The sequence below is a fragment of the Camelus bactrianus genome, chromosome 20 (genome assembly GCF_048773025.1).
Source record: "Camelus bactrianus isolate YW-2024 breed Bactrian camel chromosome 20, ASM4877302v1, whole genome shotgun sequence".
Taxonomy (NCBI): Eukaryota; Metazoa; Chordata; class Mammalia; order Artiodactyla; family Camelidae; genus Camelus; species Camelus bactrianus.
This window is the reverse complement of record NC_133558.1, coordinates 8,061,447-8,089,427: the sequence shown is the minus strand read 5'-3', so window position 1 is coordinate 8,089,427 and position 27,981 is coordinate 8,061,447. Positions and strand designations below refer to the sequence as shown.

At 39.7% G+C, this 27,981-nt stretch overlaps 1 protein-coding gene across 1 annotated transcript in view; it reads right to left on the bottom strand.

Annotated features, from left to right (window-relative positions):
* Positions 1–25,187, bottom strand: part of PHACTR1 (phosphatase and actin regulator 1) — a 440,363-nt gene extending 415,176 nt beyond the window's left edge. The window contains exons 1-2 of the mRNA XM_010945711.3: positions 25,051–25,187; positions 967–1,113 (exon numbers count right to left, since the gene is read on the bottom strand). Of these exons, the coding sequence (XP_010944013.1) occupies positions 967–1,113; positions 25,051–25,153 (250 nt within the window). The 5' untranslated portion in view covers positions 25,154–25,187. The remainder of the gene's footprint in view (positions 1–966; positions 1,114–25,050) is intronic.
* Between the last annotated feature and the right edge of the window lie 2,794 nt (positions 25,188–27,981).

Here is a 27,981-nt window from a genome sequence, read left to right as displayed (position 1 = left end):
GCAATCTTGGGTAGAGACTTAGCAATCTTTCAGAAGAGGCAGCAATACGAAGTTAGTGGTGAACACCTTCCTCCCAGTGATAGTGAACATCTGCTAGTAACAGCAGGTGAGGTCTGCCTGTGAACCTGGAGCAGCAGCAGTGGAGACAGCAAACACTGGGTGCTTCCTTTCAGATAACCCTGACAGGTCTCAAAGCAGTCTGACTCCCTGAATCCCTCAGTGGTCTTTGTGGTTCCTTCTTTCCCTCCCCCTTCCTTCTTCTCTTCTCCTTCCCTCTCTCTTTCTCTCCCTCCTCTACTTCAGTTATCTTTTTCACTTAATTCCATCTGGGCCACTTTGGGCACCAGTTCTAGTGACAACTTCATTATCACCCCACATGTATCCTATAGACCATATTATTATCATCATCACTATGGTTGCTTGCCAACTCTTTGGTCCTGTTCCCATCTGTTAACCCCACCCCTCTCTTCACTCCAAAACCGCAGCAGTGGTATAAACTCCGCAAAATCACCAGAGTCTGAATGTCACCAACAAGTTCCACCCTCTTAGTAACCCCACCAGCAAACCACACCAGCGGAGCCTTGCCAGACCCTCCGCCCACAGACAGCACACTTGCAAACCGACCCAGCTCTTGGCTACGCCCACGATCATTGTTATCAGTGACACTTTCTTCTCTTCAAGGAAGGGGAAAGCCTGCGTGTGACTCCTGGGTGGATGTAGGGCTCCAAGCACTACCCTCCCCCACCTCCGCAAAACACACACACGCACACACCCCTCCTTACTCTGCACACAAAGAGAGCAAGCAAGCGAGCGCAGGCACCCGGCTGGGTAGGAAAGGGGGCGGGAGGGGAGGGCACTGCCGGGAGGGGAAGACCAAAGGAGGGGCAGGGGGCTGAGCCAGCCGGCGAGGAGGGAAGGAAGCCAGGCGGGGTGGGGAAGAGAGCAAGGCAAGAGCTTCGTCCTTACCTGCCCCTAGGTTAAAGGAGATCCTGGCCTCCGCGAGGTACGGCGTGTCGCTCTTGGAGCGGACTCTTCTGATGGGCCGCCGGTCTATATCGTCCTCCGAAGATGCCGCCATTAATGTGGGAGGCAGGAGCAGGGTCGCCCGGCGAGCTGAGAGGGAGAAGGAGATGGGGAGAGGGAGAGAGAGAGAGAGAGAGAGAGAGAGAGAGAGAGAGAGGCGGAAAAGGGGAGGAGGGGAAAGGAAGAGGCTCACACACGGAAAGGGGGAGGGGAGAGGGGGATGGGAGAGGAAGGGAAAGGGATAGGGAGGGAGGGGGAAAAAGAGAGGGAAAAAAGGGGGAAAAGAGAGAGAGAGAAAGAAAGAGAGCAAAGGAGAGAAAAGGGTGAAGGGAGAGAAAGAAAATCCGTTAAGGATTTGTGGACTGGAGCAGAGATCAGGCTATCCCTGGCTATCGCTCAGGGCTCCCCCTAACTCCTTCCCCAGCCTCAGGGCCAACGGGTCAGTGCTCAGACTGACACCCCACCTCCTGCCCGCAGCCCCAGTTTTCAGCTCTTGGCACAGATAGGCTTATGCGAAAGGGAAGACTCCAAAGCAAAGATGCTCAGTCAGCACTGTGCCCTCTCCCGCCAAACGCACTTAACTCTGCTCTTCAGGTGCACACTAGGGTCTCCTTAACCCACGAGACTCTCCAGTCTGAGGATGCCCAACCAGATATCCCAGCTTTCGCTCTCCTTGCATGGAATTATTATTTTGGGGTGCAAGCCTAGGTCCAGGTGGTCATGGAGGAGAGCACCGTACACAGAACAGCCTTCTGCTCCCTCTTTCCCAGCCTGAAGCTCTCTTAAAGACAGAACCAGGTACAGAATCCCCAGAAGCTCTCATGCAGGCCCTCCTTGAGCCTGAGAGGTAGCGGGCAGAGGAAAAGTGTATACAACTTCGGGAGCAGTTTGGCAGTAAAGTTTCTAGAGTTGATACTTTGAATGTAGACTAGGCATATTCACACAGAACTGAGTGGCCTTCTTACCACCACTGACTTCTAGGATGTGTTTATCTCTATAGAAGTACCCATTCATTTTAACCTTCAACTTTTTATTTGGTGACTTAGAGCACAGATAATAGCCTTTGGATTGGATCTGTAGTCTACACTACTCTACACTACTGTTTCTGAAGGAGGGGGTGAAGATCAAGGGCACCTTACATTTCTTTGAATGTTTGCACTGTGACCTTCTCATGTTATACAGCAGGAAAAACCAGAAGGGTTTCTGGAGTGTGAATCAGAATGCTTTAATACTCCCACTGAACCTATTGATGGGCTCCACTCTTTTATGTTTGTCTTTTGGCAGCTTCAGTCACTTGGTCTTTTTGTGGCCTGATGTTGCCACTTTTCTTTCTAATAAGAGCCCACCTGGAGGATACAGATAAATGTTACCTCGATTCCCTTCCCGCTACAAAGGAAATCTCAGTGTCAAGTCATGCCCCTCTCAGAGGATGAAGTGCTGCTTCAGCCTTGCAAGACTTCCCTCTCCACTTCAGCTGTCAGTTCTAACTCTCATCCTGTATTCTTGCATCCTCGAATCTGCGATCTCTTAACATTGGTCTCTTAGTTCACACACAAGTAGTAGTTCTTCATTTGCCCTTGGCCTTGCTGCTTTCTCAATTCCTACCAGACTACTGCTTCCCCATTCTATTTAACCTTCCACTGGAAAACTCTTGGTCTCACGGGCTCCATTTTTTCAATCTTAATTCCCTTCTTTCACCCCTACCACAACTTTTTATCCCCACCACTCAAAGTTATTTTAAAGGTCATCAATATCCTTTCAATAGTTAAATCCATTTTTTTCTTGGCTTCTTTGAAGTATGTGGTAATCTTTCCTTCTCGAAATCATCTCCTCCCTTGGCCTTCCTCTTCTAGACTACCTTCCTAACTGGACTTCTAATTGTTAGCCAGTTCCCTGCATGTTAATTTTAAATTGCTTATCCTAGCATCCAGGGCCCTTTATAATCCGATTTCAATCTATCTTTCCAAACTCATCTCCCATTATTTCCCTCCAGTCTGTTCAGGGTTGCCCAACAAGTCTGGCTCATTTTTGCATCTGCACCTTTCCTTGCGTTGCACACCACAAATTTCTTCCCTATAAACTTTCCATGTTCTCCCTCAGGTATATAAGATAACTGGCCCACCAGTCTGTGGCATGAATCCAGGACAGAGTAAATGCTCAATAGATACTTTTGAATAAAAGGAGGGAGGTTTGGGTAAAGGGAGGAGGGAGGAAGAAAAGAGAAGAAGAGTAGTGAAGGAGAGTTATGTAACTAACGAATAAATGAGTAGCTGAACTGGGGATCAAATCTATGTCTACCTGATTTCGAATCCTGTGTCCTTAACCAGTATATTGATTTAGTAAGTATACATGTTTGGTTGACTAGCCACGTTTTAAATTCATTTTCCTGTAACATTTGCCTCCTTACTATGCCCCATTTATCTCTGTTAAAACATAGATTAAAAATGGATACCTCCTCTCCCAGGAGGCACAGCAGGGGCATTTGGCTCATCAAATGAACCATGAAGGTTAATGCTTTTAGATGACTAATAGGGCTGCAAACCAATATTATGATTATAACATTTAGGTTCAAGCTCTTAAGGAAGTACAAAAATAGGGAAATCAACTCAAACAACTCTGAATACTGTATGAACTATACATCTCTTTGAGCTAATGCAGTGCTATTTGATTGTTCAAATTGTTTGGGATTTTCCCACCCCCTTGTATTTTCCTTCATGTGCCATGTCTCTAAAAAGCAATAAAATCATCTGAAGGAATACCTAGCCTTAGTTTTCTCTGCGCCTCTTTGATATTACATAATAATGGTTCTTGATATAGAGAAGTACATCTATGAATTCCTGTTTCTCACTCATTCAACATTTTAAAGCATTAGGAACTTAACATTGTTAAGGTTTTAGGTTTATCTTTCTTCTCAAGAATTTAAATGTACTTTCACATAATCTCTTTCATATGAACTATTATTATTGAAATAATTCTAGATACACACTTTTTACAAAAGTGACATGAAAATACTACATCTATCTCCATGTTCTTAAATTATTTTATATTTTCATTGCTGACTGTTATCTTCCATTTTTTGGCCTCCATAACTTATTGTCTTCTTTATCTCATTTACTAAGAATGAGAACATTCTGTTTCCACTTAGCCTCTTTTTTCCCCTTCCATCTTAGTTCTTTAATAACAACTTCCTGACAAAGTCAGTCCCATTTCATGTATCTCTCTTATCCTGTATGAAGGGTTCACTCCTGTATGAAATTTTTACTCTTGTGGACTTGTCCCAATGTTTCCACATTCTTTATTCTTCGGGATTTCTTTCATACATGTGACCTATTGTCATAAAATGTCCAGCTGAGTAACATCAGGGGAAGAGCCCTGGAGTGGGAATCAGGGATGGTGGGTGCTGCTCTCAGTTCTACCACTGCCTCTTCAAGTAACACTGGGCATGTCACTCAGTCACCCCAGCTATGAGAATGTGAGGGTTATACTGGCACAAACACAGACACATGGGTCTATGGAACAGAATAGAGAGCCCAGAAATGAACCCACACTTAATAGGTCTATTAATCAAATTAATATTAAATAAATCAATTAAATTAATTAAACAAAGGAGGCAAGAGTACACAATGGGGGAAAAGAAAGCCTCTTGAATCAGTGTTGTGAAAACTGGACAGCTACATGTGAAAGAATGAAATTAGAACAATTGCTCACACCATATATATAAAAATAAACTCAAAATGGATTAAGGACCTAACTGTAAGACTTGAAACCATAAAATTCCTAGAAGAAAACATAGGAAGCATGCTCTTTGACATCAGTCTTAGCAATGTTTTTTTGGATAAGTCTCCTCAGGCAAGAGTAACAAAAGCGAAAATAAACACATTGGGATGGCACCAAACTAAAAAGCTTTTGCACAGTGAAGGAAACTGTCAACAAAATTAAAAGGCTACCCATTGAACGGGAGGAGGTATTTGCAAATAATATATCTGATAAACAGTTAATATCCAAGATATACGAGGAATTCATACAACTCAACATCAAAAAAAAAATGTTGATTAAAAAATGGGCAGAGGATGACATAAAGACATTTTTCCAAAGAAGACATACCGATGGCCAGCAGTCAATAAAAAGATGTTCAATGTCATCAATAATTAGGGAAATGCAAGTCAAAACCACAGTGGGCTGTCACTTCAAGCCCGTCAGAATGGTTTTTATTCGGAAGACAACAAATAGCAGGTATTGGCAAGGATGTGAACAGTGTGGGGGTTCCTCAGAAAACTGGAACTAGAACTACCATGCAATCCAGCAATTCTGCCCTTATTTGTCCAAAGAAAATGAAAACACAGATTTGAGGAGATATGTCCACCCCTATGTCTACTGCATGATTGTTTACATATTCAAGGATATGAAAACAACCTGGGTGCCCATCATGGATGAACGGAGAAGATGTGGTGTGTGTGTGTATATATATATATATGCATGCAGTGGAATTATTACTTAGCCATGAAAGAGAATGAGGTTTTGCCATTTGTGACAACATGGATGGACTTGGAGGGGACAGAGAAGGACAGATGCTATGTGGAATCTAAAAAGCAGAATGAATGAACAAATATAACTAAATAGAAGTGGAGTTGTAGATGCCGAGAAAAGACCAGTGGTTGCTGGGGGAAGGGATTAAGGGGTGAGAGAAATAGGTGAGATAGATTAAGTACAAATTTCTAGTCACAAAATAAATTAGTCATAGGTAAGAAATGTACAGTGTGGGGGAATATAATCAATAACTATGCAATATCTTTGTATGGTGACATTTTAACTAATCTTGTCAGTGGTGATCATTTTGAAATGTATAGAAATACGGAATCACTATGTTATGCATCTGGAATTAACATAGTGTTGTAGGTTAACTATACTTCAAAAACAAACAAACTCATAGAAAAAGAGATCAGATTTGTGGTTACCAGAGGTAGGAGCGAGAGGGGGAATTAGATGAAGGCAGTCGAAAGGTACACACTTCACGTTATAAGAAAAATAAGTTCTAAAGATATAATACACAACATGATAAATATAATTAACAATGCTGTATCTAAAATATGAAAGTTTTTAAGAGAATAAATCCCAAGAGTTCTCATCACAAGGAAAACATTTTTTCCTCTTCTTTTCTTTTGTATCTATATGAGACGGTGGATGTTCACTAAACCTACTATGGTAATCATTTCATGATGTATGTAAGTCAAATCATTATGCTGTAACCTTAAACTTATACAGTACTATATGTCAATTATATCTCAATAAAATTGAAAGGAAAAAAACGCAAAGGTCAGATAACATGACCTTAATGCTCTACTTAGCTCTAATACTCTGAGTATTTATAGCTATTCTTGGATCTCTACTTCTTTTCATAAATATCCATGGCATATTTTGTCTCCTAATCTAAGAATATACATTGTTCCCTTGACTTATAATAAATCGTATTTAGGAAACCACATGGCATCCATACTTCTCTCAAGTTATTTCATGTTATTCGGGTCTATTTGATGTAACTATGCATCCCTTAGAATCTGTTTCTTTTCCTTCATACTGTTTCCATGATGTGGCAATACCCATATGATTGTGTGTGTGCCTGTGTGGATGTGGCTGTGCAGGTAGAAAGGACTGAGTTCAACAGTGACCTCAACAACTTCCAAATATAGTTTTGTTTTTTTTTTAATTGCTTCTTTTTAATGTGATTGCTGACTCAGGGTAAGGACTGTTCTCTTTTTTTTTTTTCCCTAAAGCCAGTCAACATTTTAACACTAAAGACCTTTACATGCATGTTATAACCAGAGCTAGAGTATCAAGTTATACATTTTATATTTGTGTACATCATTCTACATGTGTTTTATACTATTAAAAATAAATCTTAGAAAGCCTCTAGCTCACAGAATTAGGCTTACTTTAACAAAAATTTGCTAGCTACCATCAGCTACATATTTAGAAATAAAACAATTACATCGTTCTTATAAACAAATACATTCTGGGGGATATCATACTAATGATGTGGAATATCATAGCTATTTGATACCAATCATCAATTTAAAAATAAATGCACAAGCTCTTTTGACATTAAAAAAGCTTTTATCTTATTAAAATAGAAAATAAATTTGAAAATTACTGCATTTAAGTACCAAAGCTGCAAAATCACACTATTAATAATAATCAATTTAATATGGCTTGATTTGATTACTTAAAATAATTTCTTAATGTCTTGGGCCATCTTTGTGAATACCAACCTTTCACTGTGTCAAAATTCTGTAAGTTTTGTTTCAGATTCAGCCTTACTTTTAGTCTGTCATCATATTTATCTCTTATAGCAATAATCTTTTAAGTATTGTGCTCCCAGTATTCTGTGGTGCATTGAAACTGATGACAAATATCTAGATTGGAAATGAATATAAGGAATAAAGAAAGAATGATTGTAGTGGGCTTCTGGTCATGCCAGAAACAAGACAGCATTCCTCCCCAATAAGGAGGCATGTCACAGAACACAAGAGCCAGCTTGAAGGGTCTTGTAGTGGCCAAATCTGGGACAATTTGAGCACAAAAAACAATTAAGTCCATTAATGAATGATAACCTATTAATATAATACATATATATTCTCTGTCTCCCTTCCTCTCTTCCTCCTTTCTGTCTGTCTGTCTGTCTCTCTCTCCATCTCTACATATACACTTTTACACTCTTCTCTGGATAGATCAATGGATCCATCTAACAGTAGACAGATAATAGACAGATTAGAGACAAGAGGCAGCAAGTGATAATCAAATGAGGTCAAATACTATCAACAGGTGAATTTGCATAAAGGGTATACAAGTATTCTTTGAACTATCTTATTTTTGCAACTTTTCCATAAGTTTTAAATCATTTCTAGTAAAAGTTAAAAAGTACTAGTAAAAGCATGCTTATTTGTATTTATGAAAGCTTCCAAGGATTAGAGATGGTGTCCCATTATTATTTTAAATCTTTCTGAAAAATTATCATTGTCAGGCATCCTCACAGGCTGTGGATAAATACAGTATTGGTCCTAAGGGTAACTGGTTCTGCATTTATGCTACAGATGTTTGAATTTTTATTAAAAATTGATTCTGGTATTGTATCGTCAGACAGATTAAGAATCTGGGCTGTACAGATGAAGTATCTATGTCACTGTTTTGCATATCTAACATGAGTTAGAAATATAAGAACATTTACACCTTGCAATTAAACCCAGTATGACGTCACTAGAGTGATGTTACTAAAAACCATTCATGTAGAAAATACAAAATGTAAATAATGAAGATGATTGTTATTAACTATAATATTGAGCCAACAAGATTGCAGTAGTAATTTACATATTTTAAATAGGCTTAATACCAACATATCAAAAAGGCTTTTGGACTTTTTATTATAACTAAATTTAGTATGTAATGGCTAAGATATTTTTTCTTTTCTATACATACACATGCTTTCCTAGAGAACCAAGAATCTGAGGAACTGTTATTGGTACATCTTAGTGCTCTCTGCTTAAACTTGTAATTAAAGGAGCTGTCCATCCTGTACAGTTTTGATATTGATTTCTTTTTCCATCTGGATAATTTTGTGGGGTCCACAAGCTGCCTAGCTTTTTACCATCATTGCTGCTTAATTTAGGTCTTTAGTGCAACTTCAGACAGCGGTGCACCGTTTACATCATTGTCATGTTAGTGGAATTATGGAATTAACAACTTGTGCAGCCATACCCCAAAGGTGGTGGTTTCCCAGAGAGATGGTTCCATGCCTAGGCATTCAAGCCAGACATGTTTCTTATAACAATATATGTCTTTGTTCTGATTCTTCATTTAAGGCTTGAATACCTAGCTCTCCTTGAATTGATGCCTGGATAAAGATGGATGCAATACTATTTAATACTACTTAATAGCTAACATAACATTGCATAGTGCCTTCTCTACCCAGAAGGACTAGTATTTTGGTTTATGTAATATTGTGCCTAGTTTTAAAATTATTTGAAAGATATGAGATCTATTAGCAAAACCTGTTCAAGTCTGGGGACCATGTTCTCTACGTTTTTTGAAATTTCTCTGCTTCCATAAAGACTTGTATGTTGTGATAGCCAACCTCCAAGATGGCGTCCAATGATCCTCGACACTTGGTATCCATGCCTTCTATAGCTTCCTCCCACATTCAATTAGTGTTGGCCTCTGTGACTATTCTACAATATGGTAGAAGTGATGGTGTATCACTTCCAAAACTAGGTCATAAAATACATTACAGCTTCTGTTTTGCTTTCTTTTTAGGTCTTGGGAGAAGCCAGCTGCAATGTCACGAGGACACCCAAAAAGCCTATGAAGAGGTTCATGTGGCAAAAAGCTGAGGCCTCCTGCCAAGCACCATTTGCATGAGCCACCATGGAAGCCCCAGTTAAGCCTCTGGATAACTGTAGCTCTGGCCAGTATCCTGACTGCCACCTCAGACTCTGAGCCGGAACCACCCAACTAAGACATTCTTGAATTTCTGACCTCCAGAAACAGTGAGATAACAAATGTTTGCTGTTTTAAGCCACTAAGTTTTGGGGTAATTTGATATGCAGCACTAGGTAAGTAACATACATGGGTTCTCAATGGACTGAGATCATCAATCATGAATGCTTAGATGCCATTTATGTCTACCAGAAAACCCAAATCTTAACCAGCTTGATCAACTGGAAATTTTAAGACAGAAGATCCAATAATGAAGAAAACATTATCAAATGACAGTACAAATGTTTCCACTGAAAAAACCTTTCTTTTCCTTCTTCTTGCCAATCATTGTCTGTCTAAACTCTGCCCGTCTTTTATCGCTAAAATGTTTTTATTCTCATCCCCAATCCAGCACCAATGTGAGAGTGTAGTATTTTTCACTTTCTCTCTACCTGTGGAACTTTGTAATTTTCCCTTTGTAAGAATATATAAATAATGTGGATATTATTTTCCTTCTAGACAATATGCAATAAATTTAATTACATAGGCTTTGGGGTTAGCCTTCCTGAGTTTGTACCCCAGTTCCATACTTAATAGCTGAATGATTTTATGCAAGTCACTCACCTCTTGTACATCTATAAAATGGGCCTTACATAGTACTTATGTCTCAGGGTTGCTTTAAGGATTCAAACTTGTAATCTATGTAAAGTGTTTAGCAAAGGAAATTCCCAACAAACATTTATTATTTTAAAACTATTATTACTAGCCAACTTCAAGTAAAACTGTCACTGTGAAATTAAACCATGGCATAATTCCCAAGCTTAATGTTTATTAGATCTTGGAAAAAAAGTTTGTGAGCTCTCCAAGCTTTAGTTTCCTTACATGTAAACTAGAAATAAAATAAACTCTCTCACTGGGCCTTCGGAGGATAAAACATTATATAATAAATGTAAAACATCGAACACAGTGCCTGACAAACGGTAGGCGGGCAACAAATGTTCATTGCTTCCTTTCCTCTCAGCTTCTTAAAGTAGATACTGTGCAGAGTGCCTGGGGGCTGGCTGCTAAAACACGCTAGATGCAAAAAGGAAAACGTGTTTTAAGCTTGGTATGTTGAATTGAGCTGGACATAAAGCTAAACAGCTTTCTATTACTTAAATGTTGAACATGCCTGGTTAAGATATACAAGTCACTTTTCCAATCTTGTTTAATAGTATAGGTAATGCTAAATCTTATCTATTTTATTTTTATTTTGTTCATATTTTTTATTTGTATATTCTGCATGGCCGATTTTTAACACAGTTGCTGTAATTAATGACCTAATTTGAAATCTAAAGATTCTAATGCTTCTAGTTCATGTTCAGTGAACAAAAGGATGATATATACTTGGATTTATCTTTGTGTGGTAAACTGTTGGGTTTGGCCACTTGCAAAGTGATCTTAGGGGCAAAGGCTATGGGCTTGAATCCCATTTGAGCCCCACATACAATAACAGGATATAGAGATACAGGCATCAGACTAGATAGTAGGAGTCCAGGTCTGCCACCACCCAGCCGTCAGGTAAATCACCTCGTTCCAGAAAGTCAAAATGTTGTAGGGAAAGCTGAGTTAGAAAGACCCACGTTGGAATCCGGGCTCTGCATCTTCATAATTGTGTGATTCCCTGGAGTTTTAGTTCCCTGTAAGTTGAGGGCCGTCATATCTAACTTACAATTTTGTGATTATCGAATGAAATAAACATGCATAGCCTCTAGTATGTGGTAGATATTTAATAAACAATGTTTTTGCTTTTCCTTTCTTCCCTAAGCCTCAGTTTTATCACCTATAAAACAGGCCAGTTGAATTTTATTGCTCGTTTAATGTTCTGTTATGAACTAAGCTGTTAAGTGGTACTTGGTATTGAAATGTAATGAAGTGCAATATCTGGCTATAATAAGAATAAAAGCACATTGTGGTGGTGGAGGGGAGAAAACATAAAAATTCAAATGTACGTGTCTAAGAGGAAGGCCCACCCCATATAGATTCAACAGTTACTTCATTTGCATTCTGTTGTGCCTACAGATGGGCTGATGACAGTGATCAGTTCACAGGGTATTAGTCAGAGGCTTGTCTAGTAAATAATGGCAGAACAACAGATCCAGTAACATCAACCCAGCTGGCAAAGTCACCCTTTGGGCGAAAACAAAGCATGGTTGACCTTTTCCTCTTTTCTCCTGAACCATGTCTTATTATTTCCTACATCAGTTAGAATCAACTACCCCAAGATACAATTTTTTAAATTTTTTTTTAAATTAAGACAGAGAAAATTGAAGGTAATAAATCTGAGGAGCTTGATTTAGGTTGGAAAAACATGTATGCGTATAAAAAGAATGTAAGAATGTTCACAAGGTTGTAAAAAGCACCTGTTTTTAGATGATGGGGCTGGTTGAGTTTTTCCTGTTTTGTTGTTTGTCTACATTTTCTGAAATTTCTTTCATTATTATGTGTTACCTCAGTAGTGAGAGGGGAAAATGGGCTATGAGTATAATAAGTTCCCATGGGGACTTGGGCAGATTGCCTTCCTCTCCTCCACCTACCCCTGGAATTCAACCTAAAGGATGGAGTTCTCACCACCCCCTAGTGATAGTTTCCCAAGTAAATAAGGTAAAAATTCACTTTAAGAAGCTGAACCTCAGGGTCTAATTATATAGAATGATTCAACTGCCACATTTATTCCTTACAACACTGAGACATCCTATCTTTGAATGTGTGGAAAGACATGAACGTCTATACCTCCCTACACATCTGCTCAAGGAAGCCATTTATAGAATTGCCATGGACATCAGTATACAATAGGACTACAAGGTGTAGTAGGAAAAGTCACAAGGTTCAGGATTATAATTCTGGCTCCATGCCTAATAGGTGTGTGTCTTAGGGAGTTACTTGATGATTAGAAGCATGGATTACTTCATCTATAAAATGAGGATCATAATAAGTACTTCACAAATTTCCTGTTCCAGGACTAATGAGGCCATAAATACCAAGCCAATGGCACTTAAAATGTGGGTCTTCCCTTCACTCCCATTTCCTTTTGTGACTTCTGTGTACGTGTCCAGATTATTGCGCTAGTGTAGGATATGGGGCTAAGGTAAAAATCAGCTTTCCAGTATGATGTTTGAAGTATGGTTTTGCTTTCCAGAGACAAGGATTAAACTGGACTAAGCCAAGTAATTTTTTCTCCACGTGTAACCAATCAAATTTAGTCACAAATAGTGCATAGTCAACTAAATGGAACAGAAGATCTTACTGCGTAGGTTCAAAAGAAAAGTGAAGTCTATTTTTAACTAGCTATAGCTGAATCTCTTTTTTTCTTCCTTTGCAACATTTTGTGACAGCCTACAGTTCTGTAAAGTGATTGAGCTGCATTGAGATTTAAAAAAAAACCAAACTTGTTTTCTTCAGATGATCTCATAAGGGTTAACTTGGAATTTTGCTTCCTATGAAAACACGAGCCGAAATTTGAATAATGTTGGTAACTTCAGACGTTTCGTTTTTGCAAATATTTCAAATGGACTATTAATTTTAAGCACTAGTGCTAGGGAGAAAATATTGTACTTACAGGAAAAAAACTTTTAATTTAGAAAATAAGTGTTTCCTTTAAACAATCTCCCAATCCTTCAAATAATATGGAAGGAAAATTAAAGGCCCAGAGGAACCACATATTCAGAGGCAGATGTGACACATGTTAGTGAAATTATTTTAGGAATTACTAAGGAACACTGAGTGTTTTGGATAGTTTTCTAAGCTTTATGTCTATAGAATTTATTCCCTACTGGTAATCTATATTCGGATATTTTAGAGTGTCTCCAAATTCAATATGTTCTAAATTGAATTTATATTTTCCCCCTCCATCTTGATTCTCTTCCTTTATCTTCTTTCTCAGTGAACAGCTTCATTATCTACTCAATGAGTCCAAGTAAAACATCTGGGGATCATGGGACATACCCCCTTCTCACACTTGGTGTACTTATTTTACCAACATGTCATCTGGTAAGAACTTTCCTAATATTTCAAAGATCCCTCCCTCCTGCTGGATTCACTCTGTCAATTTCCTTTCCAAACTGTCTATCCTTCTTGCTGGGATTACTGCAGTGGCTTCCTTATGGTTCTTTTTTCCTCTAATCTTATTCCCTCTAAACTGTCCTCCATATTTGTGGTCTTGATCTGAGAGCAGATCTCCTTTGCATTAGATTCCTTAGCGGGTTCAATGCCAGGTTTGGAATTCCTTAGTTAACCATGCAAAGTCTTACATGCCTTTGCTCCTGCCTACTATTCTGGTCTCTTTTCTTGCCAGTCTAGATAACTGTAATGCACCTCTCACTCTGCAATACTTTTAGCTCCCCTAAGGTATTACACTCTTAATATGCCTTCTCACATGCCACTTCACACTGCCCAGAACATTTTTTTTTCTCTCCTACCTAAATCTAACTCAAAGATTAATTATCATCTCTTGGACACTAACTTGGAATCACATCTAACTTTCTTCCCAATACACAAATACACACACACACACACACACACACACATTTCTGTCTCATTTGGATGCCCTCGCTTGTCCTTGCAAAACTCCCAGTGTGCAGATTCTTCCAGAATTTATCTTTTGGGACTAAAAGAAATGATTTCTTTATTTGTCTCCATATTAGATAATTAACTTCTCGAGGCCAGAGGATTTATCTATTTTGAGTTTGAATTCCCAGTCTATGGTTAGTGTTCAAAAAACAGTGAATTTTGAATGAATATAATCTTGAATTTTTTTTTTTGCACTTCACTCATTTACCTCTCTGGGCTCCATTTTCCTCATTTATGACAGTAAAGAATTGGACCAGTCAATGGGTCTCAAATTCTAGACCTCACACTATTTGCATCAAAGCATCTGGGAACTGCAAAAACAAAACAAAACAACCCCTCAAAATAGGAAAAACCCAGATTACTGTACTTAACTCCCAAAGATCCCGATCAGCATAGCTAGGCAAGGGCTGCAGAATATGTAATTTCTGATATGTAACAAGGTTTGGGATCAACTGGCCTAGTAGGTCTTTGAGCTTCAGAAACCATTCAAATGCTCTGTGTTTCCTGTAGAGCATTTCTTAATCTGGTGTTCAGGGTCTCTTTCCGTGAACCCTATTTTTTTTCCTGCAGTCTCAGGTATCATCTTCACCTTCTTGCATTTTCTGATCCAATTGCACTGAATTGCTTATAGAAAGACCTATACATGCTGTCTCTTTCTGCAAGTAATGCCCCGCTATTGTGTTAACTCCAGGACGGAGCTTAGGCACCAACTCTTCCATGAATAATTCTCTGAATTCCCTTTTCCCACTTTGAGATCCTGTTTTTGCTTCTCCAAGGGTATTTTGTATTATAATGACTTTGAGCTTCTTGAAGAACAAAACAGTTATTCAATGAGTGCTCTCTCCTTTCTTTATTGTGGCAGTTTACTTATTACTTCAACAAATATTTACTGAGAATCTACCATCTACACTGATAATCTACTAACTTAAATTTATTTATGTCATTTTATCTTTATACTAATAACATTGCAAGCACCGTCCTCATTTTGCAAATGAGGAAATAAAGGCTTATAGAGGTTCAGACACTTGAACAGCCAGCTTCGTGGCTGTTTTGACGGTTGGGTTAGAAGTAGCTTTCAGGTGCCTTTGATGTCACTTTCTTCACAATACCATGTTTTTCTTAAGGGAACAAAATAAAATAATGAAGATAAATACAATTTAAGGTGGATTCTCCTAAATCTATGTCCTCATTTTTAGGTAATTGCTGGCTGATTTTTAAAATTGAGGTAACACTGGTTCATAACATTATATAAGTTTCATGTCTGTGACATTATATTTCAACTTCTGTATATACTCCAGCATGCTCATCACCAAAAGTTTAGTTTCCATCCCACCATACAGGTGACACCCTTTATGCATTTCAGCCTCCCTAAAGCTGATTCATTTAAATCACCCCTTGGGAGCCACAGTCTGATAAACTAGAATTTGTTGTGAAGTCAGAGGAAGTCAGTACAGTTTAGTCGATGTTTTAAGCGAATTTGAAGGAAGAAAATTCCCAGTAGTAAAACTATAAAGAGGATTCTTTTGGGATTTGTGAACAATTTAATTTAAAAATCAGTTTTGATGCTTTGTCTTTTTCTTGTGTTTTAAGACTGTTGCACCTTTCCAAGGGCTTAGAAATTTGAATTAGGAATGAATGGCGGCAGAGAAGACCAGACTGGGCAGAAGTCTCTCTTGGGGGGTTGAGTCCCTGCCATTTTCCTCTGAGGCTTGACAAGATTAAAAGATAACTGACATGAGTTAATATGTATTAAATGCATATTAAGTACTCGACATTTTGTTTAGTGTTTTATATTCATTTGTTCAGTGTTTCTGAATGTCAGTAATTCCTATATCACTTTTATGGACTTTGCTACCCCTAAGTGTCATCTACACTATTACTTAATGTTTTCCCTTAAATGGATTTCAGTCATCCTTTTTATCCCCTCTTGTCCTAAGCAGTAGTCCGTAAGTATGAAGTCCAGTTATATATTTTTATATTTCAATCAAATATTTTTCAATTCACATTAAAAAAAAAAAACATTAAAACAGATACATCATTATTACAAAAGAGTTCACGTATTACCCCAAAATCATATATTGGACCACAGTTTGTGAAACACTGTTTTGTTTCATTTAAATCCTCAAAAATAACCTTTTGGGTTAAGAACTCATTATTATTTGCATTCAAAAGTGAGGCAAAAAGAAGGAAAAGTGAGGCAAAAAGAGATTAAATAGCTTGCCTAATGTCACAAGCTGAGAAGTGGTAATCATGGTTTGAACTCAGATCTGTGTTATTCTAAAGCCCAAGCCACAAAATACTATGACAGTCTTCAGCCTGCCCTGGGAAAGATTTAATTCATATTCCCAATTTTGCATATGCCATAGTTGTAACTTTGTAAAAGTATGAATGTGCGTGAAAGTGACTGAAAGTAAAATAAGAAGTTAAAACAGATGTGTAGGGCTGGTTTTCCTTTCCATCTTTTTCCCTAAAGATTTTAGTATTACATGTGTTTTACTTTTATGATTGAAAAAAAGGTAGACAGATTTCTGAGATCATCTCTCTGTTCAGTCCTAGCATTTCAGAAGTCCAATTTAATACCAATATTCATTCAGTGGCTTTATATAATTGTGTGGGTCTAATTGTTTACTAAAATATCTTTAAAACCTTAAAAACGGTATCAACCATGAACTGATTTTGATGTGCTAGGCTCTGCATCCTTGCCTTGGCCAGCTGTCACAGAGGGCGGTACTGAAAGTTTTTAGAGAAACAAATGTTTGAGCAATGAGGAGTGAGAATTTTTTTCCAAGCACCTGTGACTTGTTTATGCTAACTGGGTCACGGCGGATGCTGGCTGTGTGTGGGCTGCATCTTTTATGCTGTAGGTGAAAGTAAGAGTTATTAATTGGAATTATTTTATTGTATTTTCATATGATTTTCCTCTTCTCTGTCTCTCATCCTCTCATCTTCTCTCTCTTGTCCTCATGGCCTACTTATGAGCCCTGAATCACAGTACGTGACAAAGCAGATGCTTGCTGGGGGCAAAGGTACAGCCAGCATTGGAAGGCCACGTGCAGGTAAATTGTCAGCACCGAGAATGCTGCTCTGTATACAGAGAAATGTCCTGTTTCAAGGGCACACTTTAGAAATGGGAGGTTGGATTTCATGGTCATCTATATATGGACAGAATTGGCAGCCTGGGTATCTCCACAATATCTTTCCTCTTGATCTGCCTCCACCCTCTCCTTCACACACAGTGTTCCTTGCGTTAAACACAGGTTTGGAAAGCCTGAGTGTGAGCAATTAGAGGTCTAAAATGGAGTACGTGGGAGGTTAGGAGGGAAGGCTTGGTAGTTAGCTTGTCATCCATGAGTGAAGCACAGCATGCTGCATCCTGGCTCGAGCTACAGAGAAAAAAACAAAGAACCTCCCCCACCTCCCCCCCAAAAAACCCCAAAGCAAGTATTTGTTGAGGGTGATGACCTGAGCACCATAAAAACAAGGCTGGAATCTGGGTAAGGAAAGTGTCATCTGAAGCACTTCTCAGAAGCAAGGGTCTGAAAAATAGTACGGTTGCATGTAAACTACTTGGTTAGGTCATCACCATGAGGACACAAGAGATGTGGCCAATTTTGCTGTGCTGGTCCTAGCAGGACTCTGAGAGGCAGACTGATAAATGGAAAAGATTATAATCCAATTGGCAACCCAGCCCCAAACGAGGATCCAGTTCCTTTACAATCACTGTTTTTGCCTCAATCCTTAAGGAGCAAGTAAGACTCACAGGTCCAGATATGAGACACATCTAAGACCATGACATTAAAATTTGGGGGGACAGACATGGAGACAGAAGACAAAGTGGCACCCCCTCAGCAAGATTCCTAGAGATAGCATGACCAGGCTTTCAGTGAGTGGTTCTCAAGGTGCACTTCTCCTGCATGGGGCTAGGTGGGTATCTACGGCCACCTTCCTTTGAGTCTGGTCAGAGGTGGGAGTGTGAATGGTAGTTGGTTTGAGGATTAATCAGCCCAAAAGTATAAGGACTGGACTGGGCAGTAAGCATCTAAAGAAGGAAGGGGAGAGGGATCTCAACTAACGTACAGCTCAGAGCTAGCTTCCTAGACATATTCAGAGCGGCTTTTGAATTGATCTCAATTAAGTTCATCAGAGTCAGTGTTGAGGGGTCACCTCTTCCAGTATTCTACTTTTAGGCAGAATAAAAACTCAGCCTTCACAGACTATTGTACATTAAACATTAGAAAGTTCTAAGAAGGGTACTATTCAGGAACCTTGGAATTCTATTTCAAAAGGTTAATTCTCTTCAATAGTACACCAATTGCCTCCTGCTGTATTTTCTTTTTGCTTCTGGCTTTTAAATTCTTTCTGTTTTATAGAAGATGTAGCAGAGTTGATGACTTTCTTCCATTTCGTGTGTCTCTATGCAATTGAAAATTATTTTTACCTGTCCCTCCCTTCCCTTCAGTCTTTAAATAGAGCCTCTATTTTCAACTAAAGATTTTAATTCTTTAAAGGTCTTAGGAAGTTCTATTTTGTCAATCATGAATTGTCAAAAGTCCCTTTCCTGGATCCAAAGATTCTGTTTGTAATGCAGATTTAGGCATTTTCATTCCTTCAGTTCAACAGAGACATTTAATAAATCTTAATACTACTGTATACCAAGGATGCTACTAGGCACCCAGAAAATGGTATTTAAGGACTTCACCATGATCTCGGTAGGTAACAGACACCTAAGTAATAACAAAACCATGGCATCAATAATAAAGAACAACAATGTACAAAACACTTTATAGGCATATAAACTCCTTTAATTCTCAAAACCCCCTATGAATTTGGAGCTAGTATCAGATCCATTTTGATTCGGATCCTGAGAGTTAGAGAAATAAGGCTGTTTAAATGAGTTCATGTATCTAGGAAGTGGCAGAAGCAGAATAAGACAGTTATAGTGGCTATAGTGTAGGCTGAACAGAATACTATGGGAGAAAGCCCTGGAAAAATCAGGCAAGGCTTCATAGAGGAGGCGGCATTGGGGCTGAGTCTTGAATTAAACCCAGGAAAGGAAACAGCATGAGGACATTACATGCAGATGATTATTGTCAATGATTTGCAAATAACTGAGTGCAACTAAACGTCAAGGAGTCCCAGAGACTTAGAGTTTAGCTTCAGAGTACATTTAAAGCTAAGGATGGAAAAACTAGCAGTTCTGATAGATTTCACAGGGCAGGGAAAAGGTGGAGCTGGAAGGTGGTTGGAGGGGTGGGGATGAAATGGTCGACAGAGGGGTTTTAGATGAATTTCTCTCTATTTCCAAATACAACTTGAAGAGGCTCTTAGCTTCTCACTGTGGCATTCATCAGTTGTCAAAACTGGCATTTCCCTTTGTTTGAATAAGAACAATGTAGACGGCAGAAAAGATGCATCGCGATGAAGTAACAATGGTTCCAAGGCCGAGAATTATTTAAAATGATTAAAGAGGGGAAATTGTGAGCAGGAATCATAAATGTGTTTGTCTAGTAACTTCAGTCAAATAGCTGCCTTTTAATGTATTTTCCCTTTTGAATATAATTTTAAACACCCAAAGATATTGATGGTCTTTGAGAAAAGAAACCTAATGCAGTAGACAGGGCATTGGTTGCTGTGGTAAGAAGACATCTGATTCCAGTTTCCATCTTCTCACTGTTGTAAAGTGTGTGATTTGGGCATGTGGCTGAACGGCTCTGAGCTATACCATCTCCAGAACTATAATTTGGTTACTAATGTTGCCTTTACTACCTGTGGAGTTGTGGGAGTCAGACATGCTTGAATTCAAATTCTGGTTATGCTGCTATCTAAATGCGTGATCTTTTCTAATCTGTGAAATGAGCGTTATAATTCCTCTCTCCATCAATTTCTTTGAGGATTAATAGATACAATGAATATGCAAAGGGCAGTGCCTGATACGTAGTCCAGTCCTTTTAATAAAAAGTCCATTTACACCTTTCCAATGGTTTGGATTCATTTAATAAAAAAGACCTAGATAAAGAAAGCTACTCAGGCAAGAACAGCTGCACAAAAGGAGCTGTTAAAACCTCCTTTACTGTCAAATAGGAGGTCAGTAGTTCTTAGCCCTGGTTTCACATTTGAATCACTGGAGACAATTTAAAAGATTCCGTATGGGACTACTGTAACCCACCTGTGGAGCCTTCCCAGCACAGACCCCCTACTAAGCCCCCGAACTCCCCCACCTGTAACTTATCTGTAGAAAAACTTTAGCCTCCCAGGCTTCCCCGAGTTCCAAAGAGTATATTTAATCAGAAGTGAGAAAATACAGAAGGAAAGGAAAACAGTCAAGCAAGACAAAATAATAATAGTTTAGCCATTAAACGAAGTGAAGGACCTTTAGTTCCCCCTCAAGGTCTAGAGATAATATTAAGTCACAGCCCTTGAGCTGTTTTGCAGCGACTGAAACCCCTACCAGGTGGAAGAAGTTAACTATAATCTGCCCAGAAGCACATAGACCCCAGACTGATTGGAACCTGGTGTCAGAAGGTTGACTTTACTGTCCGTGGGCAGGTGGACCCAAGTTTGGTTTGGTAACATCACCACCAAAGATTCTGCCTTAATTGGTTTTGCCATGGTACTTCAGCCTTGAGGTCGTAAAAGTTCACCAGGTGTTTCTAATGTGCACTAGATTCAATCATTGCATCTCAAACTTTACCATAAGTTACTTGGCAATCTTTTTAAAAATGCAGATTCTGATTCTCTAGGTCTGGGGTGTCTGAGATTCTGCATTTCTAACAAGCTCCCAGGTGAAGCTGATGCTGCTACTCTGGGATCAAACTCTGAGTAGCAAGTGATGTAATGATCCATACTGATTGTTTTCAACCTTCAGTGTCCATCAGAGTAGCCCGGTGGCTTGTTGAAAATGTAGCACTGGGACCTGGTCTGGTCCTCACAAATTCTGTTTTACTGGGTTGAGGGAGGGGCCAAGGAAAATCACTGAAGTATAACATCCATTTCCAACCTGAAAATTCTGTGATGCTAATTTTGTGATTTTATAATATGATTTCCCTCCCATTTCAACTATACTGTTAAAAAAAAAAAAAAAAAGAGAGTCCGAAATTGAGTGTGTGGGAAAGATGAGTAAATTCAAACTATGTGATGTCAAAACAGAGCTGATCTTGATATCATCTGTATTTTCAACCTCCAAAAATTCTCCCCTTGAGTTAATGAGGATTTTCACAGAACTCTGCATGAGCAGGATTCACTGTTGACAAAGCACTCACAGATGAATTGGGAGAGGAACAGGTTAACCCTGGACTTTTTCTGCTCTTTGCATCACGCTTTTTAAAGCAGAATCCCCGGAGAAGCAGGCTCTCATCTTTCTTACCTCAAGATCGAACCAAGGGAAAATGGAGATGGGAGAAAATAACAAGCTGCTTTATTCAGCAGAGCAGATGATTGAAAATCTCTGGGAATTTCAGCAGAGTTTGCCCCAGGATAGACATCAGATCACTTTTTCCCTTCTTTTTCTTATCCTCCTAGATTCCTCTTGCTTTTACTAAAAACATCCCCTACCTACCTAGGGACAGGCGTTTAGTCACTTTCCAGGAAAAACTGAAAAACAACCATGCCAGGGTCCAAAACATGATAATTCTTGTATTGTGGTTTTGGATAACCATTTTGCATGTAATTAACCTAGAAGGGGGTTGTTCTCAAAAACTTTATGAATTTGTAAATCAACTGATGCACAGACAACAATGTGGAAAATGAAACTCTGATTTTCTTGCTTTCTTTAAAAACATTTACATCTGTAAGATTAAAAGTATTTATACCTGTAAGAGCACTTGATCCGTCCATAGAAATAGCTGCATGCCCTTGAGAATGGACAGCTCAAAAACATAATAATCACACAACAGTTTGCCAACCAAGTCCTAGGTCACCCTCATTCCAGGTACTTAACTCCATACTGTGTTCCCATTTGGACCTTCTTTATAGAAGAGGGTGTCAAATCAGGGCCACTTGACCTTACTAATATTCCCTCTGAAACTGGGCTGGCCTGGCCAAGTAGAGAGCAGCACAGGGGCCGTAACTGCTGCCTCAAATGCTGTTCTCAAGAACGAGCCACTAGGCTGCCCTCCTTCCACTGGTCCTCAGGGGCTTACCACTGGTGAGATACGAGCTTTAGTCATCTACTCTAAAAGATGTGCATTTGGTTCAGAAAGGGAGAGGGTGCACGCCATGATCCTCAGCCCTCTGCCCATTCACTTGGAGCCCTTTATCAGGCGGAGGGACTTGTTATCCAGGAAAGACTGTGCCCAGTGGAAGGGGACTGCCATGAAGGAGCTGGAGCGATGCAGTAACAAGCCCCACATCGCAGTGGCAGCAAAGCTCCAGAAAGGAGACTCTGGGGGTGACTGGCCCCAGGTGGTGGGGCTCTGGGGCAGATGCTGGGAGGAGAGGGGCTCTCAGTTTTCAAGTGAAATGAAGGACGAGGTAGATAGGGAGTCCCAAGACAAACTTTTACTATTTTTCAATTTTGCCCTGAGTTGGGTTTTGATGTGACAATAATCACTGTGTTTTAAAATATATTTAAAGTTATTTATTTATTTAGCTAAAAAATAGGAGGTTAACTCCTATCAGGTAACATTCTTGTTTGTAAGGCAGCGGCTTCCTTATAGAATCTCAAACACAGGAGGGATGGCCTTTTGCCAAAAATGTTTATTTCATTGAATTGTTTATGAATGGCATTTCCCATGTGGCAGACAGTTTAAAGCACTTTAAAATCTTATCTCATGAATGCTCTTAACAATTTATGAATTGGGCACTATTATTATTTCCATTTTTCAGAAGAGGGAATCGAAGATCGAAGAGGTTATTTCTCCCAGGATCATTGTGGTAAACCCAGGATTTGAACCTACGGCGGTCAGGGTACAACCACTGTGTTATCCAGCCTCTAATGCTGAGGAAAGTGTTCTCATTCTGGGGTGGAAGGACAGAAATTGGACAGGATGGACTGGCTCTTAAATGCAGGTCCCCAGACTGGTGTGCTGGCTAGGTAATCATCATTGGAGCTCTTGCTTGAAATGCAAAACCCTAGGTCTTAACATCTTGATTTCTGATTCAGGAAGTCAGAGGGTTTTGAAAAACTGACCTGGATGTTGTTTAGGGAAACCCCACTCTTACCACAGACCCAAGATGCCTTGATTGGAGCATCATTCTGATTACCCTAAAATGAACGTGATACCCAGGAGCAGTGGTAGCTTATGCTACCACCTCCCATGCATTTCCCAGTCATTCCAGCTCCTGTGTCTAAACCACAGTCACCAGTGGCGACAGTTCTGACCACTCCACCCCCAACTCCATCTGCCGACAACCATCAGGTTGCCTTGAGTCCTCTGAGCCTCCCATACCCTGAATGCTTTCCTTCTGTAAATACTTGGAGCCCACAGTCTTCTTAAAGGCTTAAGCCATGTCCACGGCAAGGCAAAATGACATCTTTATTAACTATAGTTAACAGCCCCTCCCCTTCTCTGCTCTGCCAACAGATGTGCAGCCCAGAGGATGATCCCACCACCAAACATTTTTCTCCTGTTCAAATGGAATGGACAGAGGCAGCAATGTTTAAACACAGAACTGGAGATGGAAGTGAGCCCTGCCTCAGCCCCCTTTTCCCTCTGGCCTCCATTCTCCATCTATTCCTAGCATCTTCCTACTTGCAAACCCAGAGGGGGCCGGAGGTTCTGGCCAGCCTCTCACCCTTTTCCTACTTTAGTACATTTTCATGTCTCTTTAAGTGGCTGACAGTAGCACTGCTGACTACATACAACCACAGGGATGAGAATTAGCTACTGTACCACTTTTGCTAATACTGATGAGTGAGACTGACCCAAGCAAATCAACCAGATAATTACCAGCCTCTCTTGGCTTTAAGACTGGATCCTGCCCAGGAAAATGGAAGTGGAGAAGGAAGAGGCTTACATGCCTTTAAGGTTGTCATGAGATATTGACTTGAGAGCCAGGTAAAACCAATTCAGAAGAGACTACTGAGAAAGCCAAGGCAGAAAGTTCTCAGTGCCCTGTGTGAAGTACCCATTACTGCATACAGTGAAAGATGCCAGAATTATCAAAACAGCATTTCCTTTTCAGTTCTGCCTTGAGACATCCAAGAATTCAACTACTTCTCTCTTTAAGAATATGGATGCTGCCTTTCTCCTCAGTGCGTTACTTGTACCATTTGGGATATGCCCATCATCAGGTTGCTTTGACCGAATACCCTAAATATTCCATGGAAAAGAGAAAATAGGCTTAAAAGAAATCTCCTGCCTGTCAGGAGAGCCCATTAAACACTCCAGCTATACATTCGAACTAACCCTGGAACAGAACAGCAAGCAAACTAGAGTCTAACTGACCATCTTAGAGTCTGTAATAAAAATGCATATATCAGCCACACTTCACAAGGGGCATGTTCCTTACTGCGTCCCAAGTGCACTGTTTATTCCTTGAGGCAATAACTGAATTCTAAAATAGATAAGGCAGCTGTTGAAGCATAAAGCTTATTTCAGGAGCCCCTCATCCAGCAGGATCTCAATCCAAGAGGTCAGAATGCCCTAGATCTTCTCCAGGGCAGTGTCTGCAAACTGAACTTTTCCCGGGGGCTAAAAACATCCTTAAGCCTTTGAAACTTACACTTTGGTTGCAAAGAGGTGGGGGAACAATTTTCTAACATTGCTTTCTGAATGGCATTTGTGCTGAAAGTTGGGTAGGTTGCTTTTTTACCACATCCAAGAAGTCTAGATTTATTTATTCCACTATATGCCTGCCTCAGTTCCAGGAACAGTTTGATAGAGGTTATCAATTTACAAATCGCAGTCATTGAACTTCTGCAGTAGAGCACAAACTGCTACAGTCGGCACTGCACTGTTAATATAAAACCAACATGCAAACAAGAGGAGTTTCCTCTTTCTCCCATTTAATTACCTTGAGCTCCTTGACTGTAGAAGAATCTTTGAGCCGACTCAACATCCAAGAGTCTATGAGCAGACTCGACATCCAGAAAATAATCCATTTTGGGATAATCCATCCTTGATGTTCCAAAAACAGAGTTTTAAGACAAAATAGTCACTTGTATGCCTATGAAAAAGGGCAAAAAATCCACAGTATTTTAGACTGTCAAATACAATTTTGGAATAAGAAATATCCCATTATAATACCACATTACTTGACTGACATTTCCAGTTTTAAGTCCCTCCCTCAACACAGCTTTCCTCTCGTATGAGAAAATGCAGCATTTAGCCAACATTTATTAAAAGTAATATATTCTACACAGAAAATAAAGACGATCCAGGCTAAAGAGAGATAACATACCAGTTTTTCCTTGCTGTGTACTAACTGGAAAACACACTTTTAAGGTCATACGCTGTTTTCAAAAGGTCTGCCTGATAAATGACATCATTGAGGGTCAGCCGTTCTGAGCATTGATCCTCAATTGATCCAGGGAGTTCCAATTCCCCACAAGCAGCGAGAAATGCCAGGGAATCAGACACTCCACTTAAGCTGCTTTGCGTTTATGACACATGCTGACATGTTTGCAGTAAGAATGCCTTGCGTTCTTTCCTTTCAGCGTTTCTCAACGTTTTATAAAGTGCTACAGGATCATCACCTGCTTGCCCCTAACATAGGCTGCCTTTGAGAAGGAATTCTAGTTTGTAGAGCAGTTTATTCCAGAATTGCAATGATCCCCGTAATATCATCATGCACTAGCCTGTCAGGAAGCTAATATACTTCATTTAAAAACATTCAGCCTGTTAGGTTCTTTCTAACATATGTAGCCTTTCCCTGATACGTGCACAAATGAAGAATCTCTATTTCTGCAGGATGTTTTTGGAAATAATTAACAAGACAAAGTCATTAAAATCAAGCTCAGAAGGATAATCCAATTGGTTTCTCTTTTAAACAGTGCATATTTTCATTTAAGAAGCCAAGTCTGTTAAGAGGAAACTTTTAAAAATACCACAAGCTACCCCAACAGCAAATCATACTTACACTGCAAAAAAAGAGGAAAAAAAAATCAAGGGCTAACTGCCGGTAGTAAGAGCAAGAGCAATTTCAGCCAGAGTGTCTTTGATCTCACTAAATATTCCTGGTGAAAGTAAACAATTTTGATTGTTTGATTAGAACGGCGATGAATAATGTATACCATCCACTGGACTTTCTTTATCAGATAAAACGGCCAGAGCACGTTACCTTAGCAACGGAAGGTGACGCCAGCCTCAGCCTCTTTGTATTCACCACTGTGAAGGAGGAAAATGACCCGTTTCCCGTGTAAAACTTTGGCAGAAAATCATCACCATCAAAATCTACATGTCACCATCACGCGGGTAGACTTCCCCATCTCCCGCCCCCCGCCCCCACCCCCACCCCCGGCCGCTGCCGCCCATCTCATGCAGAAAACTGTCATAGCCATTAAAAAAAAAAATAATAAAAGGTTTTGGTTTAATTATTTTTATAGCTCCAAGTCTCAGTTTTATTTGCAATTATAACAGAATTACATGATTAAACAGTTAATCTGATAGCAAAGTTGTCCCGGTACCAGCTCTTACCCTGACACTGGCTAAGGGTGGTGGGGAAAGGCCATTTTAGCTAGCATATGTTAAACATTCCTCCGTTATAATTAATACATGGAACACTCACCAGCATCTAGGCTGAAAATAACTCTCTTCCCTTCTGCGAATCAGTCACTGGAAGAAGCTTAAAAAGCTGTCTGAAATTTCCCAGGTTTTGAAAGATGCATTATAAATCTTTTGGGAAATTTCCCCCCCATAAAGGAAAGATATATGAAATGAAGAGTCTTGAAGTTAGCAGATACTCACCAGCACTTGTTGGCCCCTTTCAATAGCACAGCGTAGAGCATAAAATGAAGCTGTGTTACGCTGCTGAGCCCACAAGCCCAAATGAACAGCTTCTAATTTTCCCTTCAATCTCAATTCAAGAGCACTGAGCAGAGGAAAGTGATGGATTTGCCCATTTTATATTGTGATGAAATGCAACCCCTAAGAAGAGATCTGAGGGGAGCTGCTCTTTAGAACACATTAGACTGCTAATTTAAGAAAATTGAAAGGTTTTGTTTTACTGTCTTTTATGTGTTCTCTCTGCTACCCCCTCAATTTAATTTGCATTTAAAATTATGCTCATGTCTCTTTGGTTCTCCAAGGTGTGGAGTACTTTCTAATCACGACGGCTGCTTGGGTAGGGTTTGGTGCAACGCCACTTTTATCCTGAGCTGCAAAACAAGGTGGGTAATTATAATTGCGAGCTGTTTTCTGGAGTGAAATAGAGGGAACATTTGAGTTCACCCCCTCCCTCCCTCTTCTCTGGCCTTTCTTCCTCTTCCGCCTGTGATTGCTTTGGTCAAATCTCCAGCCCAAATCATGCCAATTTGTCTAAATGCATTCCTCTCTATCTGAATGTAACAAAATGAACCTAAAAACAAGAAATTTCAGTGTGGTACTTGAGATTATTCTGGTTGAATATCCTCCCTACCAAACCTCAGTAAGGACTTTCTGGTACAACACTTGACATCTGCTTGTGAAAGGCATAATGATAGCCAAATACATCTATACAAATACAATCTAGTGGGTTTTCCATGACCCTTTTGGGCCCTTTGTTGACCAAGCAGAATTGGTAATACGCACGGTGTGCAGTATGATATGTCGGATTGCTAAGAAAAGAGAAACTACATTTGAGAAGACTTGGAAGGAAGATCACCAGACTCCCTTCTCCCTTACACACAGCTCTGCTGGCTACTCTTGAGACAAACCTGAACATCTTCGGTTTGTCTTATGGGCTCTCCTACCCAATCAGAACAAACCAAACACCAAGCTAGTACTGCAGAGGAAGCTGAAACTACCA